This window comes from Peromyscus eremicus, chromosome 20 (genome assembly GCF_949786415.1).
Source record: "Peromyscus eremicus chromosome 20, PerEre_H2_v1, whole genome shotgun sequence".
In the NCBI taxonomy this organism is placed as follows: domain Eukaryota; kingdom Metazoa; phylum Chordata; class Mammalia; order Rodentia; family Cricetidae; genus Peromyscus; species Peromyscus eremicus.
Genome location: NC_081436.1, coordinates 14,383,033 through 14,407,473, shown reverse-complemented (window position 1 = coordinate 14,407,473; position 24,441 = coordinate 14,383,033). Strand labels below are relative to the sequence as shown.

The following is a 24,441-nucleotide window of genomic DNA, read 5'->3' as shown; positions in this document are numbered from 1 at the left end:
CCGTATTTGCATGTTAGCATTTATTGCCCAAGCATATTAAACTATACCAAACAAAAGTATACAAGAGACACTTTTTAGACTCCATTTATATGAGTTGTTTTTTAAGCTCTCTAAAATGAGAAAGTGCAAGCCAGCAGCAATCCCCCACTGCCCCATTCTGGTCCTGAATGTTCAAGTCTCCCGTCTCCTCACAGATGGCTTGCCATCCCAGTTTCCCCTTGGCTCCCTCCCTACCCAACAACGTGCAGCAGAGCTGCAGCAGGCCCAAAGCCTAGAGGGCTCTGCACATATGCAGGCCAGAGGACCTCTCTGGGTACTTATGTGGTGCAGGCCCCAGCCCTCTGGAGCCGCAGAGGATGAAGATAGGACAGGGACTCCCCAAGGCTGGAGATGGAGCTGCTTTGCTTGGTACTTTCTACCTTCCAGGTGCCTTACTTGGCGTTTCTCTGACTAAAAATAACAACTGCACTTTGCATGAATCCTGGCAGTCAGAGTCATGTGCATTTAGTAAGAAGTCTAGAAGGGTTTTCATTATCTCCCTGACCCTGGCAGCTCTTTAGGGGCACAAAATGCACCCCTCGTCTTTCCATTAGCCTCCTTGGAACCCACTGATACACCCCAGCTCAGTAAAGGAACATTGCCACTCACCTCCCGGAGGAGGAACAAAACAGATTCAGTGAAAGCACTGGCAGGGAAGCAGTTCCTAAAACGGTTCTCAGTTTTACAAGGGACCCAACTTACTGTGGATTCCTCGGTGCTCTTGTTAGTTGAGAGAATCCCGGTGATCTCTGGGGTTTGGGGGGTGGTATACAAACCATCTGTTGGCCATGATTTTCACCAAAGCCAATGTGACTCTCACAGTCAAACTATCCCCGCACTGCGGCAAGCATGCAGAGGCAGGGGAATGCCCTGAGGCCAAAATATCAGACCCTATGTGTGAGTAAGGATCAAATCAGGGAGTGAAGAGGGCTGGAGAACAAGGATGACCTAGGCCAGCAGGGTCACCTGGGAAGAACAGAACTGACCCTCCCGACAGGGCGCAACCTTCAACGTTTGCCCATTCCAAAGTTAAACTACTACAGGAAGTGAAAACCACGTTGCAGCCTGGCCGGCCCTCACAGGAGGGAAAGAGTATGTTAGAAAGCAGTTGCTGCAGGATAGTTAGAGTCTGTACGGTTGAACATGCCGGAGGCCAGACAGACACCAAGACTCGGTCTCCTTATCCTGTAGTCACTGGGCCATTTGTACCACCACAGCCCTCCAGGCTTTCTCCTTGTCAAACTCCTTCAGGGGGCTTCTGGCCACCTGTGATAAGAGACAAGGACAGTGTTAGCTCATCGGGGCCGGACCTGGAAGGAAGGCAGATTCAGCTCAGTCTGGGCAGCATCTTGGGTTCTTGGAGGCAAGCTTCTACACTTGTGAAAGAACTGAGGGGAGAGGACGCTAGAGAAGGGACAGACCATCTTAGAAATGCCCGCATATCCTTCCAGAGTGTCGGCAGGTGGCCAATGGGCGTGCAACCGGCAGCAAAAGAAGTGGACAACTGAGGCCGAGACACGTCTCCAGACACGAGAAAGGGTAACTCTAGCTTGCACACTTATTCAGAGCTCCAAAGATGGATACTTCTGGAATCTGGCAACAACAATTTATTCACCTGGCTCTAGGGCCTGCTGGTCAGGACACAGACCCAGGTGGACTTCACTTGTCCCAAGACAAAGATAAGACCTGCCAGGCAGGACCTGCCTGGACATCTCCTTGGGCACAGAACAACCAGGTACTTTGTGGTCACTTCCTTGATGGCAGTGGACAAGTTTGTCCAAGAAGACCCTACAGGGACAGATTGGCTCAGGGAGCAGGCCCAACCTGTTGTGGGGGCATCAGAACTTAGGATGGGGTTTGGGGGTAGGGAGAGTCTCATCCAGATAACTGTGGACTGGCTACTCCCGGCCCACTGGTCACTGGAATGTCTAGATGCAGGAGCTCCACATGCCAGGCAGGGGCAGCCCTCCCCTGCAGAGCATGGCATCTTCTGTGGGAGACTAGGAAAGGCTTTCTCTGTGTCTGTGAAAGCACAGCTGGAAGCCCTATGGCCATGGCATTTTTTCATGAATGGGTTTGTGCTCATTTTTTAAAAATAACCTAGTTCAAACTTTATTTCTCCATGATTTTTCTTGGGCATTTAAAACTGCAAATAAAGAAAAAAATACAAAACATCACAACAAATACTGAAGGACATTAGTGAAGGGTTCCATTTCTCTGAGGACCCAGGATAGGGCATCCTGGGAAGGCAGACCACTCACCTCCCCTGCTGGGCGCTCCTGGGGACAGGCCTGGGTGTCCCAGGATGCAGCCTGTAGCCGGGCGTTGACCTTGAAGCTCACACATTGGATGGCTGTGCCAGTGTTGAGGCCCCCCTGAAGCAACAGCACCAGCAGCAAGAGCAGGAGCAGCACATCATAGGACTACAACGAAAGATCAAGACGTGAGCAGGTCCGCAGGCAGATTCCTGCCAATTCTCCCCAAGACATGAGCAGGTCCGCAGGCAGATTCCTGCCAATTCTTCCCTGTCTAAGGCTTCCACAGAGTCAGAACCACTTGACCACTGAGCCCGGGAAATCCAAACATGCTTTCTTGTTTCAGTACTCTGAACCAGAACATTCCAGTTCAATCAATTCTGCTAGCTTGCATTTTACAAGTGAGCATAAAAAGGACCCAGGCTGTGTTCCTTCCACCCCTCCAATCCAACAACTATAGGCAGGTTAAGATCATGTGGGACTCCTGTGGCTCATGCTGAAGGTGTGCAAAGGGCAGGGGAGACCACAAGTGTCAATTACATATCTGCAGGAAACACACTCCTGACACTGGAATTGGCCCTGAAGAGCCTTTGGCTGAAGGAAAGTCATGGGCCCAGACCTACCTACCAGCAAAGAGACCTGAATACCAGATGCTGGTGAGGGAGAGGCCATAAGAGAGAACAAGAAGACAGGGCAAGAGTCCTTGTCCTGAGTCCAGGGGCCAGAGACAATAAAGTGCACTTCATACAGCAAGGGTGCTTCAGAAATATCCACAAAGCAACCAGATGGATGGCTTTCAGCACCATCCCACAGAAACACAGAGCAACTAAATGTTAACCCATAAAGGACATAGTGCTGACTGGCATGATGATGTGAGCCCATGATCCCGGCACTCAGGAGGTCCAGTCAGGAGGATCTCAAGCTCAAGGCTGGCCTGGACTATACAACAAGACCCTGTCTCAAAAATTAAAATATAAATTCATACATAAATGCAAAAGCTACATGTGTCCCACAAAGAGGAGCTTTCCTGTTTGGAAGGGAGGGAAGCAGATATGCAGCCTCTGCCATTAGCACAGGGCAGTCCCAGTACACAGCAAGAAGATGGAACAGATGGCGGCATATGAGGAGAGGACCTTGCAGGCAGGAGAACAGTCCATGAGAAAGTGTGTCAAAGGACTGAGGGAAACAAGGATTTTTATGCAAATGTGGCTTCAACAAGGGAAGCATCTTGAGAAAGATCAAATTGGTGATCCATGGCTTTGCCATGCTCTGGAAAAATCATGCTAGAAAGCTCTCTGGTGAGGACTTAAGGGTCCAGACACCTCTGCTATCTCTAGAGTCCCTCTTCCAGGTGCTCATCCTCAAATCCACATGACATGTGCATAAAGGCTGGTCATCAGTCGCTAGTCAAAGGCTGGTCATCAGCAGCTAGTCAAAGGCTGGTCATCAGCAGCTAGTCACAGGCTGGTCATCAGCAGCTAGTCATAACAGCAGACGGCTGGAAATAACCCAGTTCCCATCACCAGGGACTTGTCAGGCCAATGGGGCAACATTTAATCAGATTAATGAGAGAGTGCAGAGGAGTTCTGATCCCTCTGGGTGTTTACCAAACACTAAGGTAAATTATTGACTTAAATAATGACCCCTAGGCCTGGAGAGATGGCTCAGCCGTTAAAGGCTAGGCTCACAACCAAAAATAATGACCCCTAACACAAGGCAGTGGTGACGCATGCCTTTAATCCCAGCACTCAGGAGGCAGAGGCTAGAGGATCTCGGTGAGTTTGAGGCCAGCCTGGTCTACAGAGCGAGTTCCAGGACAGCCAAGGCTACACAGAGAAGCCTCATCTCAGAAAATAAAAACAAAACAAAATGACTCCCAATACAGAATAGTGATTAGAATGCCCAACCTGCTTCAAGGGGAAAGAGAGAAAATTATAATGGTGTGGTAGCTGGCAAGTAATAGGTTGGCACCCCTCCTCCTCAATTAACCCTTTGTACAGCTTTATAAACATAAATGTTATTTTGAAAACATCATTAAAATGTAAAATGAAACAAACCCTAATGTTGACTGTATCCAGAATCCACTGGACTTAACCACTCACCAAATCAAAATCATATACAGAAAAGGGATTTTGTCACACAGCATGAGGGTCACTCTTTAGTGGGATTAATATTAAACACACACACACACACACACACACACACACACACACACACAGAAGGTAGGCTATTGGTAGCAATGTTGGTTTCTTGTAATTGTGGGTCATTTTATGTGTCTATTATAAGACAAAAATTAAGTAGAAAGGCTATTAAATGTTACCAGAAACATCATGTTTGAAGTAGGAGTAAAGAGATGAAAACATCAAGTAAAAGAACTTCTAGGAAAAAAAGCAGAGAATGTTCAACTTGAATTGAAAACAATACAAAAGCATATCTGTAAACATACAGTTCTTCCCAGCTCTGTTCAATGAAAGGGCTCAGAAGAGAGCCCTGTGCAGAGGGAGCACACAGAGGCAGATTCTGAGCTCTGTGTCCTGTTCCTATCTGGGTCAAGGTCATGAGCCTAGGCTGTCTTCAGTGGCCACTTAGAAAAACTGATTGGTCATCACAGGAGCACTCATCTGGCAGGTGCCCTCTGAACGCATCTGGGTCAAGTTTATCATATAAAGCAGAATGTTAACAATACTCTAAAAATACTAGAGGCCTAGAGAGTCCTCAGTGATGTTCAACAAAAACCAAAGCTGTCTGTCTGTCTTGCAATATGCTAGCATGAGAATGGCAGAGGAATGAGAAACCAGGCCCTCACCTTTTCTTCACCTACCAGGAAAAGATCAGCCATCAGCATCAGCCCATAGGGGAGGTGCTGGGGACAGAGCTGGAGGTACATAGAGCCCGAGACTGACACCACAAAGTTTTTCACCTCGACAGGGCCCTTGTGCTCCTCAGGAGCATTGGCAACAGATGAATAGGTAGGGCCACACTCCAGGCAGCATCAGGGGATAAGGTTTCCCTGAACTGAACAGACCAAAGGGCAAGACATCCTGCTCTAAAACAGTCATGAAGATCATTATGGGCTGAGTGTTACACAATATCGTGCAATAATGTTGACCATCTTAGACCTGACAATGGGACTTGGATGTGTAGGGGACTGTTCTTACTTTGGGACCATCTAATTGTGAAAGGGTGAAGGGTTGAGTTATCAAAGTTTGACACTCATCCCAGATGAGTGTGACATTCATGCCACCATCAGTGTAAGTACGTGTGAGTGCAAAGGGGAGCTGCTGAAGCATCTCACTGGTGCTGCACTGCCCTTTCAATGTGCACATGAGGCTCCTCATAATATGCTTATGGGAGGAAATCACTTATCCTGGAAACAAACAAATACAAAGCATCTAAGATGTAAATCCAGCTGCATGCGCTTGAGCCTGAGGTCCTGAAATGGGCTGAGGGTCCCCAGAGGAGTCTCACTTGGTGATAGCCTATGTGAAAGCTACAAAGTCAGAACACTTCCAATCTTCAGATCTATCTGTGAACTTAATGCAAGTCTGACTAAGATCCCAGTGGGTTGTAACATGATGACTGAACTTGAGATGCGCATGGGTGCTCAGAAGACAGAGGAAAGCCACAGTCATGATGAAGGAAGTAGGGGCCTATTATAGGGCCGAGCTAAGACAGGCAGGGAGGGGAAAAAAAAAAAAAAAGCCCAAAAAACCCCAAACAAAAAACAAACCCAAAGCAGTGGGCAGAAACCAGAGCAGAGCTGCCTAGCAGCCGGTCGGGGACAGAACCAACATGGAGAAAGAAAATCCCACCCCACTCCACACACACCCCACCCCACCCAGAGTGAACTGGGCAAAGCCACTTTGTTCAGGTGGGTGCCCATTTGTCCTGGCCACTGCCATCTCCTCAGACTCTATCAGTGAGTGGCTCTGTTTCCAAAGAGTCTCAAAGGAGAACGGATACATACTTTGATGGCTGGTGGGTAATCTTTAAAAATCTCCACGATTCTCATCACGCTGAAGGACAGATATCCAGAGGCAGTGAACAGCAGTGGGGATGTAAGGCTGCTGATGGCAATCAGCACCTCCACCTGGCAGAGAAACAGATGAGGTTGGGTAGTAGGTATGGCCAGCATTACCTGCCTGGGCATTTGTGAGGCTGGACCACTATATGGCTCCGGACAAACTCTGCTCGCTCACTCACTCAGTGCTGTGTATGACATGTGAGGTTTTGAATTTCACATGCGACTGTCTGATCTGATGAAAAAGCAGCTCGTGTGTGCTAGTCACTTCCCCTGCTCTTCTGAGATCTGTTCTAACCTCCCCCATGGATCAGGGCCATACAACCCAGCAGGATACTCCTTTGCACAACAGTTAGGCTGCTACCAGCTAACCAGCTCCACAGGAGGCAGGATGAAGCTAAAGAACTGGTCTTTTCCTTCATCCCTTGCTCAGCAACAGGAATTTCTGGCTTCCAAACCTAAAATGCTTATGTCCTATTTCCAGAGATAGTGTAGCCAGCCCCCTGGGGCTCCAGGGCAGTTGTGGATCCTCTCCAGGACAGTGGTGCCTGCCCTGGCCCTTCCCACTGGCCCCTGAGAGCCTCTCCTTCTCAGCCCCTGTTCAGTCACACCCAAAGTGTGACCCATGGCACCATAGAAGGGCTGGGCCTCACCTACCAGACACTTGCTGGGACACTCTGCTGTCACATGGCTGGCAATGGCACTTGGGAAACACTGGGGAAAGAAAAGGAAATCTTAGAAATGGCTGTGCAAGAAGTCAACTCCTCGTCCCGTATTCCTGCTCTGATGACATTCGCCCTTCTATCTAGTAGAAGGAAAGCCAGGGCTGCCACAAGTGGCCCAGGCTCGGGGTAGCATCTCACAGGTTTGGTAGCTTCTTGTTTCTCAACTATTTAAACATTTAAGACTCCTGTAGGAATGCTGCAAAAATGGCAAAGTGACATTCCAAGTCTCCAAGTCCCCTGGAATGACCTTGCTGACGCCTGTCATGTCTGTGCTCTGTGTTCTCTGCCTTCAGCCTGGTCACTTGACTACATGCTACATACTTGGGCAGCGCAGGGCAACATGGTCAAGTGTGGATCTATCTGCAGCACTCTCTAGTGGTCCCAAAAGCAATATGAAGAGAAATCTCGGCTTTGAGATCTAGGACCCAAACCAGGGTCTCCTTGTTCCTCCTTATTAATCTCTATTCATAGGGATCTCCCTTAACCTCTGGCACCTTCACGGACTTTTCTGAGACATGGACCCGAGCTGCACACAAGCTTTTTTTGGGTTAGGTGGGTACCTCTTCGAGATAAGACAGGAAGGTCTGCATATCCTGGGCTGGGGAAACTGCAGGGCTCCTCCTTTGGAGACCAAAATGTCTTTTCCAAACTCCAGGCCAACAAGGATAGCAGAGATGTCAGGGAGGTTAATGAGCCCTTTGGCCATCTTTCTGAGCCATTGCCCCAGGAGTTCCAAGGACCCTAAACAACCCGAGAAGCTCCTGAACTGTCTCCCAGCACAAAAGTTCTTATCCATATAAATAAATGTAACGGAAATGCCCATGCCCCAGGACAGCAGTACTGGCCCCAGGGTACCTAGACCTGGATACACCAAGACGGGGTCTGCACTTGTCAAGGACCCTAGTGAAAAGTGAGTGGAGACGGGAGATGAGCTGACTAGAGAGGCGGAGGTGGCTGCACACGCATGAGCAGGGCCTGAAGCAGATGGGTCAACATAGGAGTCTCTTTTGAGGGTGGCATTTCCAAAACTGCCCTCTGGCTACAGCGGGAGCAGGTGTGGAAGTAAGAATAAAGGGTACTAAGCAACCAGTCAGGAAGCAACTGGAGTGGCCATAACACGCCAACAAGCTGGGGCAGGGCTCTTGCCTTCAGCCATGTAGACCCAAGGATAGGCTTCAGCCCCATCCCCATCCCAGACCACTGTCTACAGCCTTGGTCTCTCTGACCATCTTCTAGCCAGTACTCAGATAAATAGCACTGGCTCACTACCACTCCAGGAATTCTCCTTCCCCTCAAAGCCTAGGCCTTCTTTCTTGGGTCCTCATATCCATTTCAAAGCTGCTTCTGCCCTGGAGAAGTGAGGTCATGCTGCACAGAGCTACAGCTGGTCAGGACAAAGGTCAACATTGGGTAGGACCTGGATATCTTGCTAGGAAGGACAAGGGGGCATTCTAGAAGATAGGTCCTGGAAGAGGATGGGTCTGAGGGAAGGTCAGGTTCATGGTTTAACTCTGGGAACAGGAATGGGTAGTCTCTGTCCCCAAGAAGCTCAGCGTGTAATTAATTCCATAGCCGTCTCTACACTGCAGACCACACAGATGAGATTATTCCTTAGTTTGATATTCCTCTGAGAACATCAGGTTCAGGGTGCCCCCTGAACATGTAAGAGAGCTCTGCAGTGGCCCACTCCTGTCTCTTCTAGAGAACAACTTTCACAGACAGCTTTGCCCGTGTCTCCAGGGCTCTCCTAGAATGAACACATAGCCAAGGCTAAAGCTCACTGAGGTGATCGCAGGTGCCCTGGGTCCCTAGAAGGGAGTTGAACCATAGCTTTAGTGGGCATTTGCCTCCCCATGGCTGAACAGAAAGATTAAGGAGGTGTACTTAGTTTTTTTTGCCAGCTTGACACAAGTTCAAGTCATCTAAGAAGAGGAAACCTCAATTGAGAAAATTCCTCCATCATTTGGCATGTAGGCAAGTCCATGAGGTGTTTTTTTCATTAATAATTGATGTAGGAGAGCCAAAGCCATTATGTTACTATCCCTGGGTAGGTGGTCCTGGGTTATATAAAGCAGGCTGAGCAAGGCATGGTATATAAGTCAGTAATCAGTGTTCCTCCTTGGCCTCTGCATTAGTTCCTGCCTCAGGTTCCTACTTGAAGTTTCCTGCCCTTAATTCCTCCAATGATGGACTGTGACATGGAAGTGTAAGCCAAATAGACCCTCTCTTCCCCAAGCTGCTTTCAGTTATATTGCTTTATCATAACAATAGAAAGCAAGCTAGAACAGAAGGCAAGCAGCCAAGCCAAGGATGGATCCTCTGGGCAGCTTCAGAACCCACTTCCGGCTCAGAAGCCCATGGATGAGGTGGGGAAGCTCATCGCACCTGTTCACTTCTCTAAGATGGGAAGAGAAGTGAATCTAAAGATCCACCTAGCCAGACAAGCAGAATGGGACAAACCAGGGGGCCAATGGAAGGTCACTAGTGGCATGATACAAAATGACCACTTTAGTCAACATCTGGAAACACAAGTCATAATGGATACTGGTTTCAGAGTAGATGTGAAATGCGAGAAGTGTAGAAATAATGAGCTCTAGACAGACTGTTCTGAGGAGTATCATGAGCCCAAAACGAGCCTTGGCTGCATCTGAACCCAGCACATTGTTAAGACACTCAACAATACTAAATCACATGGGTAAACTTGGAATGCTTTAAAATGGCAAAAGGATCAAGTTTAAAAGAGTGGCCAAGTGTCACACATTTCCCACATGTTACACTTGTGCTAAATGTTTACCATAGCAGCATTTAATGTAAAACAACTGGATTTCTTAGAAAAATATGAAGGTAATATAATAGTAGCAGTTAAGATAAAATTTCATGCAGCTACATTTAACCCTTGGTTCCCAGATTCTTAGGGGGGCTCTCCTTTATGCTCTCCTATCTGAATGTTATCAACATTGTGTTTAAAAAAAAACAAACCAAGCCGGGCAGTGGTGGTGCACGCCTTTAATCCCAGCACTCGGGAGGCAGAGCCAGGCGGATCTCTGTGAGTTCAAGGCCAGCCTGGGCTACCAAGTGAGTTCCAGGAAAGGCGCAAAGCTACACAGAGAAACCCTGTCTCGAAAAACAAAAACAAAAACAAAAACAAAAACAAAAACAAAAACAAAAACAAACCAGCCGTGTAGGGTCTGAGGAGGGAACCTCAAAACTGGCTGCAACCATGTCCAGCTAGCTACATCCATAGACAAGGTGCCCAGCCAGGAAGTACTTACAGCCACTAGAATCCAAAAGAATGTCACTGAAAGATGTGGGCCCGAGACAGCTTCATCTACATTTAGAGCGATCACTCCCCCAAGGACAGCGGAGACACCAGCAATTACTTCTACCACCTAGGGGGAAAAATGACACAGTCACCTTGCTAGGCCACCACACCAATAGTCTGCCCCCATGGTGAGAGAAGAGATACCCTGGAAGTCTCAGAATGCAGTGTATAGATACAGACCTCCCCAGAACAGGCCGTGGGCAAAGTAGGTGTTCTTCTTTGACCATGGAGAAACCACTAGAGAAGGCCAAAGAGGTGGATGGTGGAGGGAGCTGCCACCTGATCCACAGTGAGGCTCATGGGCAGAACTGAGCCTGAGGAGGATGAACATGGAGTTGCCCCACTCATTAGAACCACCAGCCCAATATAGTGTGCTCATGTTATAATACAACGTGAGAGGCTGAGTCAGGAGGGTTGATAGTTCAGTGCAAACCGAGGCTATATAGCTAAACCCTGTGTCAAAACAAGAGAAAGAAGAGGGAGGTTTTTCTTACAGAGTAGGATTTTAGGACCCGAGCAGGAAAAGTCACTTCATCCAGAATGTTGGTGCCATCCGAGATGGAACCCTAGGAAGAAGGAAATCCTCGTGGAGCCATAGAATGCTGGGTACAGGTGCTGGTTGCCATGGGCAGGAGTTTTACTTCTAAAAGCCTCAATGTCGCAGCCCTTCAATCTGGAGGAACATTTCCCCTTGCATGTGGACATGTCCAGTCACCGCAACTGGAGCTTACCAACATGTTTGCAGAGCTGGCCTTCCAGGGACAGTCCCAAAGACGGTACAGGATGGGAAGGACATGGGGGAGGCAGTGGTGCTGTACCATCACCCCCAGGCTCAGCCAGCAGTCCCCCAACCCATACCTGTCCCCTCCCACTCATGGCCTCCTGCAGCCAGGCCCAGCTCAGGGGCATGAGGAGGAGACCCACCTTCTTCTTCTTGCAGGACTCCTCACTGGACCGTGCCGAGATGATCACTGTGGCTGCCATGAGGAGCTCCAACAGCAGGAGCAGGATGAGGTTGAAATTAATCTGCAGAGGAAACACGTGCCTCAGCCACACCAGTCCTTTCCCCCAGAAAGCTACCATCCCCCTTCAGCTGGCTAATCCAGCTCTGCTCTCCTTGTCATAGGCCTGAGTAAGCCATGGGCAACATACCGCCTCTCGTTTGTAGGGGTCTTGTTTTTAGTTTGATTTCTCTCTTTCAATCTCTCTCTCTCTGGACATGGTTAAACTTTGTGATATTTAAATTTCTTTTTCTTTTTCTTTTTTTTTTTTTTTTTTGGTTTTTCGAGACAGGGTTTCTCTGTGTAGCTTTGCGCCTTTCCTGAAACTCACTTGGTAGCCCAGGCCGGCCTCGAACTCACAGAGATCCTCCTGGCTCTGCCTCCCGAGTGCTGGGATTAAAGGCATGCGCCACCACCGCCCGGCTAAATTTCTTAATTAAACATATTCATTGGGGGTGGGGGCACCAGTCATAGCATTCATATGGAGGTCAGAGGACAATTTGCAGGAGTCAGGGGTTTTTTTTTTGGTTTTTTTTCCACCTCTGGGTCCTGGGGATTGAGGTCTTCAGGCTTGGCAGCAAGCATCTGTATCTGCTAAACCACATCATTGGCCCCAGGTTCTTGTTTTTAAAACTACTCTTAGTGAATGGCTATGCAAAGACATGCCATAGGCCACCGGGCCTGGAAACCAAAGTTCTCTACAGAAGTCACACTTGGGCTGGAAATGTCTCATGCTGATTGAATAACTAGAACTTCATGGTTGTGGAGAATTGGCATGTGGCAGATAAAGAGCCCAAATTACCTGGGCCTGTCTTTAGTCACTATCAATATCTGTATCTGACCTAACATCTTTTTGAGTCCTAGGGAAAACATTTGGAATGTGTACTTAAAAGACCTCTAGCTTCCATACCATAAAGCTAAATATGTTATAACATCTGCAAGGTATAAAAGTGACTCCCCGCTCCTTCATCGCTTGCCTACCTGATGTCCACACCAGTGTATCTGGCAAATGCATTGACTTAGGACTTTCATTTTTTCTGGGTCTATAAAGGTTCATATAACAGCAGAATATGTCATTCACAGTAACCTGAGTTTGTGTTCCTAGGTCTTGGTTACTTTTATCTTGCTCACGATAAACTACTTTTTATCCCCTTTGGAGCAAAACTGCCTCTTATATTAAGCCCTCGAGCTGCGTCTTCCTCCCCATTCTGAGCACACACAAAACACCAATGTTCACAGCATGTTCAGCTCCATGCACAGTTTCTAGAAACTGCAAATACAAGGCTTGGAGGGTGACAGAACCACTTTGAGGCCAACTGTGTCAGCAGTTAGGAAAATGTTCACACTTGCAGAACACACGCCTAGTATTTGCTCCTTGTCCCTACAAATAAATAAATAATAAACATTTAACTGATATGGACACTCACTATGCAGTACTAGGACCTGGACTTGAGGTCCCCTGCATGTTAAATACGTACTCTACCACTGAACTATACCCATAGCCCTCTTTTGAAACAGTCTCACTAAGTTGCCAAGGTTGGACTTGAACTCACTCTGTAGCCCAGTCTAGTCTAGAACTCACAGTCCTCCTGTCTCAGCCTCCCAAGTTGTGGGGATTATAATTGTGTGCTATACGTGTGGTTTTGAAAATAAATTTGTAAGGGACAGACTATACAGTAATATTTGACTAACAACATCAGAATATACAAAGTAATGACAGACGTGCAGGAAGAAATAGATAAGCCAACAACTGTAGGCAAGGAATTGAACATACTTTTCTCAGAAACTGACTGATCCAAAGCACAAACACATAAACACTCTTATCCAGCAGGGCATAGTGGTATACACCTAATTCCAGTACTTGGGAGGCAGAGACAGGCAGAGCTCTGTGAGTTCAAGGCCAGCCTGGTCTACATATCAAGTTCCAGATCAACCAGGGTTACACAGTGAGACAAAACAAAGCAAGCAACACACACACACACACACACACACACACACACACACACACACAGAGAAATGTGCTACAATAACCACACACTTCATTTGTGTGTGTGTGTGTGTGTGTGTGTGTGTGTGTGTGTGTGTGTGTGTGTGTGTTCTGATGCTTGGCATGTGGCCAGGCTGACCCTGGACAGCCTTGATTTTCCTAGGGATGCCTAATCACTAGAGTTGGCAAACAACAGTGTATACAACCTCCCCACCCCATACACCCCCTAACTATCTACCTGCCTGTCACCCCAGGGCAGGATCCAGGCAACTAGCCTGGAGTCCAGCACCCTTGGAAACTATTCAGGCTGGAGGTTTGTCTGTCTCTCCCGTCTGACCTATCCTTTTCTGTGGAGGCCACAATGGAGATGCTAGCCTATCTCCCCTTCACTACCTCTGCTTGTACATTGCCCTGGTGCTCCCCTGGTGGCTCTGATGGTGTGGGTGTCCCCTCCTCTGGAATCTGTGAGCAATAACCGTCTTTTCAATGATAAGTGTCTCCTGACCTGCTGTCTTCACCATATCTAGATAGTAATAAAGCCAACATTTAAAAAACAAATGCAATTCTCTGTGTAATAAAACAGATTGTTCATTCTTTGATAACTACTCTGGAACATTAAGAAAAATCTATTTTACCACACAGTGAGCCTTGATAAAAGTCAAAGAATCAACTCACTCGGCCTATGTATTCATGTTGTCACATAATGATATCAGAAATCAATAATATGTGGGTGGTATTTAAAAATAATTCCATGTGCCTACTTCATTGGGATCCTGACAGTGAACAGTCAGGGCACTCAGAAGAGGGTGGCAACTCAGTGACAGATAATTCACTGAAGTGTGTTCTTGGACAAGAGGAGCCTGCGGTGGTCAGAGTAGATTCTCTCAGGGACTGCAGCTTCTCCAGGGAGCTCCAAGCAGAGTAAGTGAAACGGAAAACCACCTGCCTTGTAGACCCAGCCCTGCCAGACTAATGAGGACAGAGCCGGAGAAAAACGTTAGCTTCTCTGTAAGTCCCAGCCATCCCTGGGGCCAGGCTAGAGAGTACTTATAGACAAGCACAGCTTAAACCCCTCCCCCAGCTCTTCAGGGGCAAGGGGAGCCAAACAGCAACGAAAACGAGAATTTTCATCAAACTAGGGCCGACCAAAGCAGAGCTGAGGCAAAAGCCTGTCACCAAGTGCATGACCAGACTTGACAACAGGTGAAGTTGGAGAAACTGAGGTTCTGAAGTCAGGGGCAGAGTTGACACAGGTGTGAGAAGTCTTCAAGGGAGATACAAAGTCTTAACAACTGCAGAACTGTTCAGGCAAAAGGATGTTAAATGTAGGTCTGGGAGGGTTTTGAAGTGGGTCAGTTTCAAGGGTTAAGGGTCAGTCTGAGGTGGGCTGGCGTGGTTAGCAGAAGAGATTTATGCTTACTCTGGAACACAGGGATGAGGGCCGGAGTTTTTCCCTGTGGCAGTGAGTGAGTCTTGGGGAGTCTCATGACAAGTGACAAAGTGACTGGTCACTGTGCCTGCCACACTTCGGTCTTGGGGTGCTCCTTCTTTTATAGCCCCAGGTCCCATCTAGTAGGACGGAAAAGCTCACGTGCCTGGTGTTTCTGATATATTCCAGGTGTCATTTACCATTTGCCAATTTGTACATCTTGGCAAATGGTGGGTTTTCTTATTTGTGTAAACAAGACGTAGATTGAGCCGTTCCTTCTTGTCACTTCCACTCAAAATGGAGTAACTCGGGTCAAGGCTGCTGTCTTATCAGATGGGAGTAATCTGAGGCTGGGCACTGCCTCAAAGTGAGCATTTCATACAGTGCAGATTAACTAAGAGCAAGCTGCTTCACCATCCAAAAGCAAGTTAAGTGCAGCTGTTTTCAGTGCGCTGGACATGAGCATCACCACCTTGAAGCAGACACACAGGAGACTCTCGTGAGATCTGCCCTATTAACGTTCCCTCTGAGCCTCCCCGACCCCACGATTATATAAGAGGTCACCCCTGCTCCTGTAAGTAACACCAATGAGCTCATTGGTTCACCAAACTGGGCTTGTTTCTTGGGCCTGTAGATGTATTTTTCTATCTGGGGTAAATAGATGATTCTTCATGTGCCTTTTGGAAACGTCATGTGAACTTGTCCAGTCTGGTGGTAGAATCCTAGAGAGCTGCTGGCCTTTGGACTATGTTGGAATCCCCAAAAAGTAGGTTCTAATATGAGCAAAGGAATGCCTCAGTAACGGGACAGATGGACTCACCAGTGCAAGTGAGGGCAGACAGACAAAAGGAAAGGCTCCTTTGTTCTACGTCTCTTACGTGGGCTACTACCAGAAGGTGTGGCCCAGGTTTAGAGTAGGTCTTCCCACCTCAAATGATCCAATCAAGAAAAACCCCTCACAGCTGTCCCCAGCTGCTTGGGTTTTAGTTGGTTCCAGATGTACTCAAGTTGACAACCAAGATTAGCCATCATACCAACCCATGAGGAGATGGGTAGAGAGTAAGAACAGCTGAGCCCTACCACCAGTGTATAGACCCCCAAAGGTTTCCCAGCCCTTAGTCGAGAGCAGAGGATCTGGGGAAGGGCTCACAGGACAGTGTGGCATAACCCTTGGATGGAACCATGTTCCTGAACATCTGTCCACTTCATGGTTATTTCACCCCTCACGTGGATGTCCTTGAACAAGACATAGTTTCTGAGCAGGACTGGGCCAAATACTGGGTTCCTCAGGTTCCACCTACCCCAGGCAGCTCTTACTCTTGGCTCAATAATCATCAGGCCTCCACGTGGTTTGGGCCGTGGAGGGCCTAGTTACGTATGGAGTCTGATGCCTAGCCCAGTTGGGACTGAAGTTCTGCAGATGTAAGCATCAGAGGGGCTGCTGGTCCACTGCCAGTGCTCTTAACTGCTGAGCCGTCACTCCAGCCCCTCATGCCTGCTTCTTAGCCATGGGTGCCAGCGTTTCTCCAGGGTTGGCACTTGGGATGACGCAATGTCTTCATTTTAAGAAGATACATACGGGTACCAAATAGTTCTCCAAAAGGGCCTGCAGCTGTCATCACAGGGTCTCGCTGGGCATGTGCTGAGCTACCTTGCTGTGTGGTTTCCTCCTTCTCCTCGGGCACCAACATCTCTTGGGGATCCTAGTGTGTTGAAGGCGTCCTCTATCACTTCTGCATCTCCTGCTCCCACCCGCAGGGCACTCCTGTGCTTGGGAGAGAGCAGTCTCTCATAGCTGCACCCACACAGCTCAAGTCTTCATCTGTGGGGCAGGTGAGGGGTCCATCTGAATAATTCAGTTCAGTGCTTGCGGTACCCCAGATCACAGATCACAGCCTGAAGCCCCCAATACCATATGATTCTGGGCTAACTGACTACAATGGTTCCTGTACCCCATGCCCAGCCTACCCTTTTACTAGGATTGCTTTCCAGCACTTTGGCTGTGGGAGGACGTGTCCCCACCTGTCCCTGAGGGACCCTTTTCCTTCTTTGTGCGCCCCTGAACCAGGACCTATGCAGACTTTGGAGAGGAGCCTCTCCCTGTGACCTGCACTGCCTCATGGTCTCACCCTCTATTTGTTCTGGATGTATAAGTGTCATTCACCCTCTTCTGGCCTCCATTGGCACCAGGTACACACACGGTACACAGATATACGTGCAGGTCAAATACCCATACACATAAAAAGATATGTGCCGTAGTTTTTAATCTCTTGTTAGACATATTCCCAGGAATTTTATGTGTTTCATTTGGTTGGTTATGGTTTTGTGTTTTGTTTTTGTTGTTGCTATTGTTTCTTGAAACATGGTCTCATATAGCCCAGAATGTCTTAAAACTTAACTATACAGCCAAGGCTGACCTTGAAGTTCTGATTTTCCTCCTTCCATCTCCTAAGGGCTGGGATAACAGGCATGTGCTAACATACCCAGCTCTACACATTTAACTCTATAAGGCATCTGTGTTTAGAGAATATTTTCAATTTTTGTGTTACAATTAAAGTTTCATATTTATTTTTCATACCCAGCAACTTCCTACATGCACTCAATAATCACAGTATCCAGCCAGCCTTATCTCTTCCATACACAGCAGCCTGTGTGTTCCTAGAACAAGTCTAAATAGGGCATCCTTATTTCTCGTGAGATTTTTTTTTTCTTATTGAGTATCACAATTTATGTAATCTTTTCTCATTTTTCTCAGTAGTAAGAAATTAGAGGATGCCTTACAAACAATATCATAGATGGGATAAAGTACAGCAGTATGTTGTTATTTGTTTAATATGTGTGGTAATGGGCTAAAATGCAAAGCACTGCACATATTAGAAGCACATGCTCTGTCCCTGAGCTGCATCCCAGGCCTGTCGCCGTTGGGAAATAGACACTAAAATGTCATTTATCAGTAGATTTGCCCAATAAAATATACTCAGAATCTAGTAGAGATGTCAGTTTCCTTCAGAAGCACAGGCAAAAATCCTCAACACTCACCAGCAAGATCAATACATTTCCAGTGACTCTCTAACCAGAGCTTACCCTTGCTTAGTGGGAGCAGCATTTGACATCAGTGGGAAGACATGACTCAGGTAAAAACATTAAATCCATTGTGACCCACATCCCCTTCCAGTGACTCACATTTATTGCTGACGGATTCAGGATCAGTTTACATCCAAACCAGATTAGACATGTCGTGGTAACAGCGAACGTGGAAACAAACAATATCTGAAAGTTGGGAATCTGGAAAACAAAGCAGGAGACATTTCCTTCTTTTAAAAATACCAAAGAAACCAAGACAACACCCGCTTTCCACAGCTCAGTACTGTGGGGTCCCCAAGTCTGCAGAGGAGGCGTCGCTGAAGGCTTCACTTACCGCACTGACGTTTCTCCTCCCAACAGCGAAGCTCACGATTGCTGAGGGGATGCACTGAAAAGGAACCGGAACCTGGGTGAGCCACGAGTCCACCTGAGTCTTGTGCCCTGGACATGGTGTCAACCTTGAAACAGAGCATTGCAGGCCAGGTGTAGCTCAGAGTTAGGGCTCTTGCCTACGGTGCTATAGACCTCGGGTTTTACCTCCAGCTCAGCATATAATTAAGACAGTCACAATGTTTAAGCCTGTACAGTGATGTGAGTCATGCTGGCAAACCATCATTGTCAGTCTACCCAATACAAGGAGCTCCCTCAATCCTGAAAGTCCCTTGCTATTACAAAGTAACTTAATTTAAAAACAGTATGTAGGAGGAAGGGCCTCACCAGTCCCTACCCCTAGCTGAGGAACTATTGATAGTTGATGGCTGCTGGGGAGGGAAAGACAGGTAGGTTTTTTGTTCTTTTGTTTGTTTTGTTTTTGTGACATGGTCCCTGGTGGGTTGACTCAGCCCAAATTGGACTCAGTGGGTTAGTAAAAAGAAAAATGAAATGAAGTTGTGAGGGGGAGCAGAGAGGTCAGAGATAGATCTGAGAGAATAGGGAAGAAGTGGAGGTAGTATATGGTCCAAATACATTGTATGTGTGTGTATAAAATCCTCGAAGAATTGATAAAAATGTTATATTTCAAAAGTTAAAGCCAGGCGGTGGTGGCGCAACGCCTTTAATCCCAGCACTCAGGAGGCAGAGGCAGGCGGATCTCTGTGAGTTCGAGGCCAGCCTGGTCTACAGAGCGAGATCCAGGAAAGGCACAAAACTACACAGAGAAACCCTGTCTTGAAAAACCAAAACCAAAAAAAAAAAAAGTTAATTTAAAATAGCATTTAGTTGGATGAGAGTGGAAGTCATACTATAATTAGTTGGATGAGAGTGGAAGTCATACTATAATTTGCTATTGTTGAACAACTGCCCAGAAGGAAAGAGTATCTGTGTGACCAGAACAGAAATGTCCCCTTGCACTTAGGAGTCCTACTATCTCAGAGGCTGTCATCCAGGCCATGTCTGACCCTACTGTTGTGACTCCAAAGCCAGATCAAGACCCAGGGGAGGAGGTTAGTGAGGGTGTCAGGGGAGCTGGCGGTGGGTCAGCCTGGGTCTGGTTGGCCATGTGGGGTCAATCGTGTGGGCGATGGGACCCTAGTCCCCTAGAGGAACAGCAGATGGGACCTGGGAAGGACAAAGGCCAATGGGAATGTCTATGTAGGACATACAGTGGGTGATATAGGAGAGAAAGGAAACTTGTGTTGAGGTCTGAGGTAGGGCTTGGGACCCACTCAGGTAACCCAAAGGCCAAACACCAGCCTCTGGGAAGATAGCTGCCAGCGGTGGAACAAGGCAGGAGAGAGTGTTCCCCGCCTTTGAGACTGAGGGATCGGTGTGGAGCAATGTGGGACAGGGTCACTCTGATCCTGCTCCCGTGAGGAGGACACAGTAGACATATCCAGAGAGGAAGTGGCAGGGAGGGGTCCACATTCTTTCAAAGAGTTTTATTATAAAGGTACAAAGAGGCTTGTGACAGCATGTGTACATGGCTGAGGTGTGGGGCTGAAAGAAACTGGTGTCATTTGTCTTTCTCCTTTTTTAAAAGAATGATTTATTGTATGTTATTGTATGTGTGGGTGTTTTGTCTGCATGTGTGCTTGTGTACCACATGTGTGCCTGTTGTTCACAGAGATCAGCAAAGGGCATTGGATCCCCTGGGACTGGTTACAGATGGTTATACGCCATCACGGGTGATGGGGACTGAACCCTGGTCTTGTGCAAGAGTAGAAAGTGCTTTTAACTGCTGAGTTCCATGTGTCCTTTGTCTTTTAAGATAACTCAGGCCACTGATGGGAGCAGTGTCCCGTGGGAGGGGTAAGGGATCCTGGCAGAGGTTAGGGAAGAAAAGGCTCCCAGGAACCTTGACCTGTCCTGGCCAGTCACCAGCTGAATAGGGAAAGGCATAGTGAGTGAACGTGGGCATCCAGGACCTCAAAGGACCATAGATTGTGTGGTGGTTTGAAAGAAAATGGCCCCCAAAGGGAGTGGCACTATTAGGAAGTGTAGCTTTGTTGGGGTAGGTATGGCCTTGTTGGAGGAAATATATCATTGTGAGGGTGGGCTTTGAGGTCTCCTATGCTCAGGCTACACTCAGTGTAGAGACAGTTCACTTTCTGTTGCCTGTGGATCCGGATGTAGAACTCTCAGCTCCTTCTCCAGCATCATGTCTGCCTGCATACCACCGGCCATGATGATAATGGACTAAACTTCTGAAACTGTAAGCCACCCCAACTAAAAGTTTTCCTTTATAAGAGTTTTCATGGTCATGGTATCTCTTTACAGCATAGAAACCCTAAGATAGAGTGGTTCTGAGGAGGTCCCTATAGCCCAGCTACGACACACTGACCCAGAGAGGATAGTGTGCTCTGTGCTGGAGTTGGCCAGACTCTGGGGAAGCAGGAGACACAGAGCCTGGGGGTGTTAGTGGCTCTCTCCTTCCCGCCTGTGAGGACAGTATCTGGCAATGCATGAGATTCTAGAAACATTGCATCAGAATTTGGGAGGAACAGGGGTGCAGTCTCCTTAGGGGCACCCAAGTCAGCAGGGGCAGGAGGACACCACAACACACCAGGATCAAAAGTGCTGTTGCCCACACAGGGGTCAGACCTGGTAAGTTTCAAAACTACTGAAACTAGTCCCATGAGAAGTTAACAGAAACCTATAAACCCCAGATCACAGAGGCTCGAACCCATAATGGGAGAATTAGGGTGCTGGTGTAGCTGAGGAGCATGCTTACGGAGCCTGCTGCACAGCGCAAATAATCCATCTCGGAGGGGAACACGTTCCCCAAGTAGAGCGAAAACCCAGAGGTCACAAGGAGGCAACTCTGCAAAAGAGCGACATAGATTCAGGTTATAACCGGCTCTGTGTGAGGATGAGACACCTGAGGAGGCAGCACCCAGCCCTTTGACAGCGACGTAATTGTTCCCATATTAACCAACACCCTCCCACATTTATTTTGCCTATGTCTGGGTCCTGTATGACTGCAACTCCTCCTCCTGGCAGAACCAGTGCAACCCAAGGAAGGGACCTCCCCTTTCCCACCTCTGGTGCCAGAGCAGAAATTGCTACACTGGTTTCTTTGGGGGGTGGGGTGGGAGCGGTGAGTAATATCTGGGGATTCAGGGTCCTATCCCAGGTCCAGGCTCAGAGCCTGTAAAACAAGTGCCCTATTGCTTCTGCAGAAACTGATCCAAGCTGGAATCTGGGGAAAGTTTTGAGATGTTGAAAGGGAGAAGTCCCCGTCTATATGTAGCCTCTCAGACCAGGGCTGCAGAAACTCAGCTCCAGCCATAGAGAAAAGTGTGCAATGACTTGGTTCCCAGTTACTCTGCACACTCAGGGCCAAAGGACACTGTAAGCACCCAGGTTATCTGCAAGACTGTGTACACATGTCCTGCGGCCCCATATGGCGCTGCCCCACCCTGGACTAGCTTGGATCTGCTCTCCAGCTACACCCAACTTAGTCCTCTCCATGCTCCCCCATCATCCCTATGGTCCTTATGGCTGCCGTAACCTTCCCTGCTCCATGGTCCTGACCCTAGCCTTGGCCACAGCTCTTGTCATTCACTCCACAGAGCCACCCTGAAATATGAGATGGCCTCCAACCTCCATAGACCATTCATGTACAGGAGTACAGGGTCATGCCAGCCACGTGATTGGTGACTTGTGGGCTCAGGGTAAGTATGGTTTAGGGGCATATCCCTCCCCCACACCCGGCAGATATTAAGAAAAGTAAACGATAGGACACAAACAAAAGAAGTATGTCAGCACTCAAGAGGCACCCCTCCAACATGGGAGCTGCTCCTGCCTGACCCACCTGAGACAGATCGAGTCCCAGCCTCTATAGATCATGGCCAGTACTGGAAGGACATGTTGTTTGCTGTCCTCTGAAACGGTGTTGAGCTACTCACCCCCATCAACACAGAGAATACCCATGTCTTGTAGCTGAAGCACGGGGGTAACCTCTTGGACAACTGCAGGTCCTTCGGCTTTGAGTCAGGTGTGTAGCTGCCTGCGTCCTGTCGTCCTGTATCCTGCCGACCTCTCTCCAGTGTGGGCATCCGGTCATAGCCCAGCTCCTCCCTGAACTGCCCCTCCCGTGTCATGGCACTGGAGACAGGCATGCCACTGAGGGTGACACACAGCCAAGCTGAGACTCATGAACAGATTTAGACCACCATTCATTCCCTCCTAGGCAATGAAATCATCATGGACAGTTTTGACAACTGAAAACCTTCCAGTCACAATGGGTCATTTTCAAGGAATTCCTTTAAAAATTTTCTTTTGAGACAAAATATCACACGGTGTGGCTCAAGCTGGCCTTAAACTTCTGCACAAGTACACACTACCATGTCTGCCTTAAGCAAACTCTTTCTTACACAAAGAAATATGCTCACACAATGAGGCTATGAACTTAAAAAGAAATAAGCGCTCAGTTCTCAAAGTGAATAAAATCACCCAAACCCATCTGGATTCAGGGCATTTAGACTTCATCTGAGTCTTCAGATATAGGACATTCCAACTTCCACTAGGAACTTTATGAGTCCCAAACAGAGAGGGAGTCCACCTATTCCACCCAAAGTGGTAACCTGAGACTACAAAAGATGTACCTACTTTGCAGCTTAATGTCTTCATACTTACCTCTGCTGTTGTCCGGCTGTTGGGAGAGCTGGCCTCTGGGTGATGGACTTCCAGCAAGAACTATTCATAAGTGGAACAAAAGCTCAGCTAAACTGTACTTCAGCCAGGGGCAGGCACACGGCTTCCTGAATTTCAATGAGGAGATTAAGGGAGTGGAGCCTAGAAATGTCCGCCTTGGTTGCCCAAACACGGGCTTGGGGCTTTCCTAACACAAGGAGGACGGGAAGAGCCCCTGGTCCCCTGCATACTGACAGGAGGATGTCTTGGAAAGAGAAGTACTGCTAAGAACCGAGTCCAGCACTGGGGGTGGATCCTGACCAGCCTCGGGCCTGGAACAGAAAACTACTCCAAGGTCACACATCATACATCTTTTTAAGCCGTCTTTGCTTCCCATTATCACACGATGGAAATCTCCTTCATCAGGCCACGTAAACCTTTATGTTCTCGATTTGGCAAGGCTGGCCCCTGAACTGCTGGGAATTCCGCCATGGGTTCCCATGGTAGCCCCAAGGATTGGCAAGAACGGTCCTACTGCACCCTTTATTTCTGCTCACTGGGCAGAGAAAAGGGACATGAATGTGCTTCATTTGCCTGGAGACACTGGCACCCTCGCAATTACAGCAACGATTTCTTTGTGCGCATTTCGCATTTCACAAAGGCTCAGCCCAGAGTACTTGGAAAAAACAGGCCCTTGAACAGCAGAACCACATGCAGTCTGGGCTCAGTCACTGGTTTCTCATCAGGGATGTTCAGTTATCTTAGCTTTGCAACCAAACAAGAAGGATTAGAAACAGTTTACCCAGGGCTGGAGAGATGGCTCAAAGGTGAAAAGCACTGGCTGCTTTTGCAGAGGATCTTGGGTTCAATTCCCAGCATCCACACGGTAGCTTACAACTCCAGCACCTACCTGGCATCTCACAACCGTCTATAACTCTAGTTCCAGGGGATCCAACACCCTCTTCTGGCCTGTGTAGGCTTTAGACATACACACATTATATGTATACATGCAGGCAAAACACCCATACATATAAAATAAAAATAAATTAAAACAAGAAACAATTCTCCCAAACTGCTCCCTGAGACATCTGGAACTTCTTTCAAATGGGTTGAGAAACCTCCCAAGTTTACTGAGTTTTAAAATCAGTAGAATTCATGGGAATGGGTCCAACTGGATTGAACTCTTCTGTGTTTCCTTTTGGGGAAAAATGTTGAGCAAATTTCATCACTTGAGTGACTTTCAAAAGTGTTTTCTACTAAGAAATGCAAACAGGCTGCTTTGAACCAGAGAGGGTGAGCGATCCTGGAGCTCTCTCAACTCCCAACTCACAGTGACTTGGGAGTATGTCTTCATGGCTACTGTTGTACCAGTTTCTAGAGCAAGTCCTGTTTTTCAGTACAATCCTCAAACAACTGCCCTTCCTGCTTCTGCCCACTGAGTATCTCCAGGCCACGGTTCTTCTATGTCATATGGCAACACAGTTGACTTTCCCCCTGTGAGACTG

The 24,441-nt window shown here is 47.9% G+C and overlaps 1 protein-coding gene across 2 annotated transcripts; it reads right to left on the bottom strand.

Moving 5' to 3' along the window:
* Nucleotides 1-5: 5 nt before the first annotated feature.
* Nucleotides 6-23,892, bottom strand: Mlc1 (modulator of VRAC current 1). Of its 2 annotated transcripts, none has more exons than XM_059247749.1 (12): nucleotides 22,940-23,892; nucleotides 22,210-22,426; nucleotides 21,033-21,122; nucleotides 18,198-18,251; nucleotides 17,963-18,064; nucleotides 11,287-11,388; nucleotides 10,857-10,928; nucleotides 10,313-10,429; nucleotides 6,973-7,029; nucleotides 6,262-6,384; nucleotides 2,301-2,462; nucleotides 6-1,305 (listed from the first exon to the last, which is right to left on the bottom strand). In XM_059247749.1, the coding sequence occupies exons 1-12, from the start codon at nucleotides 23,005-23,007 to the stop codon at nucleotides 1,231-1,233; spliced, it is 1,239 nt and encodes a 412-aa protein (XP_059103732.1). In that variant the 5' UTR covers nucleotides 23,008-23,892; the 3' UTR covers nucleotides 6-1,230. The 2 variants fall into 2 exon arrangements, with proteins under 2 accessions (XP_059103732.1, XP_059103733.1); XM_059247750.1 differs by having other exon boundaries at nucleotides 22,210-22,408.
* Between the last annotated feature and the right edge of the window lie 549 nt (nucleotides 23,893-24,441).

Bases quoted from the DNA above. Each gene is read 5' to 3' on its own strand.
- Mlc1 (XM_059247749.1), bottom strand. From the start codon at position 23,007: ATGAATAGTTCTTGCTGGAAGTCCATCACCCAGAGGCCAGCTCTCCCA. The intron at 18,252-21,032 runs GTAAGCATGCTC...GTTCCTTTTCAG, and splicing joins TGCGCTGTGCAGCAGGCTCC to TGCATCCCCTCAGCAATCGT. The intron at 2,463-6,261 runs GTATGTATCCGT...CTTTCGTTGTAG, and splicing joins ATTACCCACCAGCCATCAAA to TCCTATGATGTGCTGCTCCT.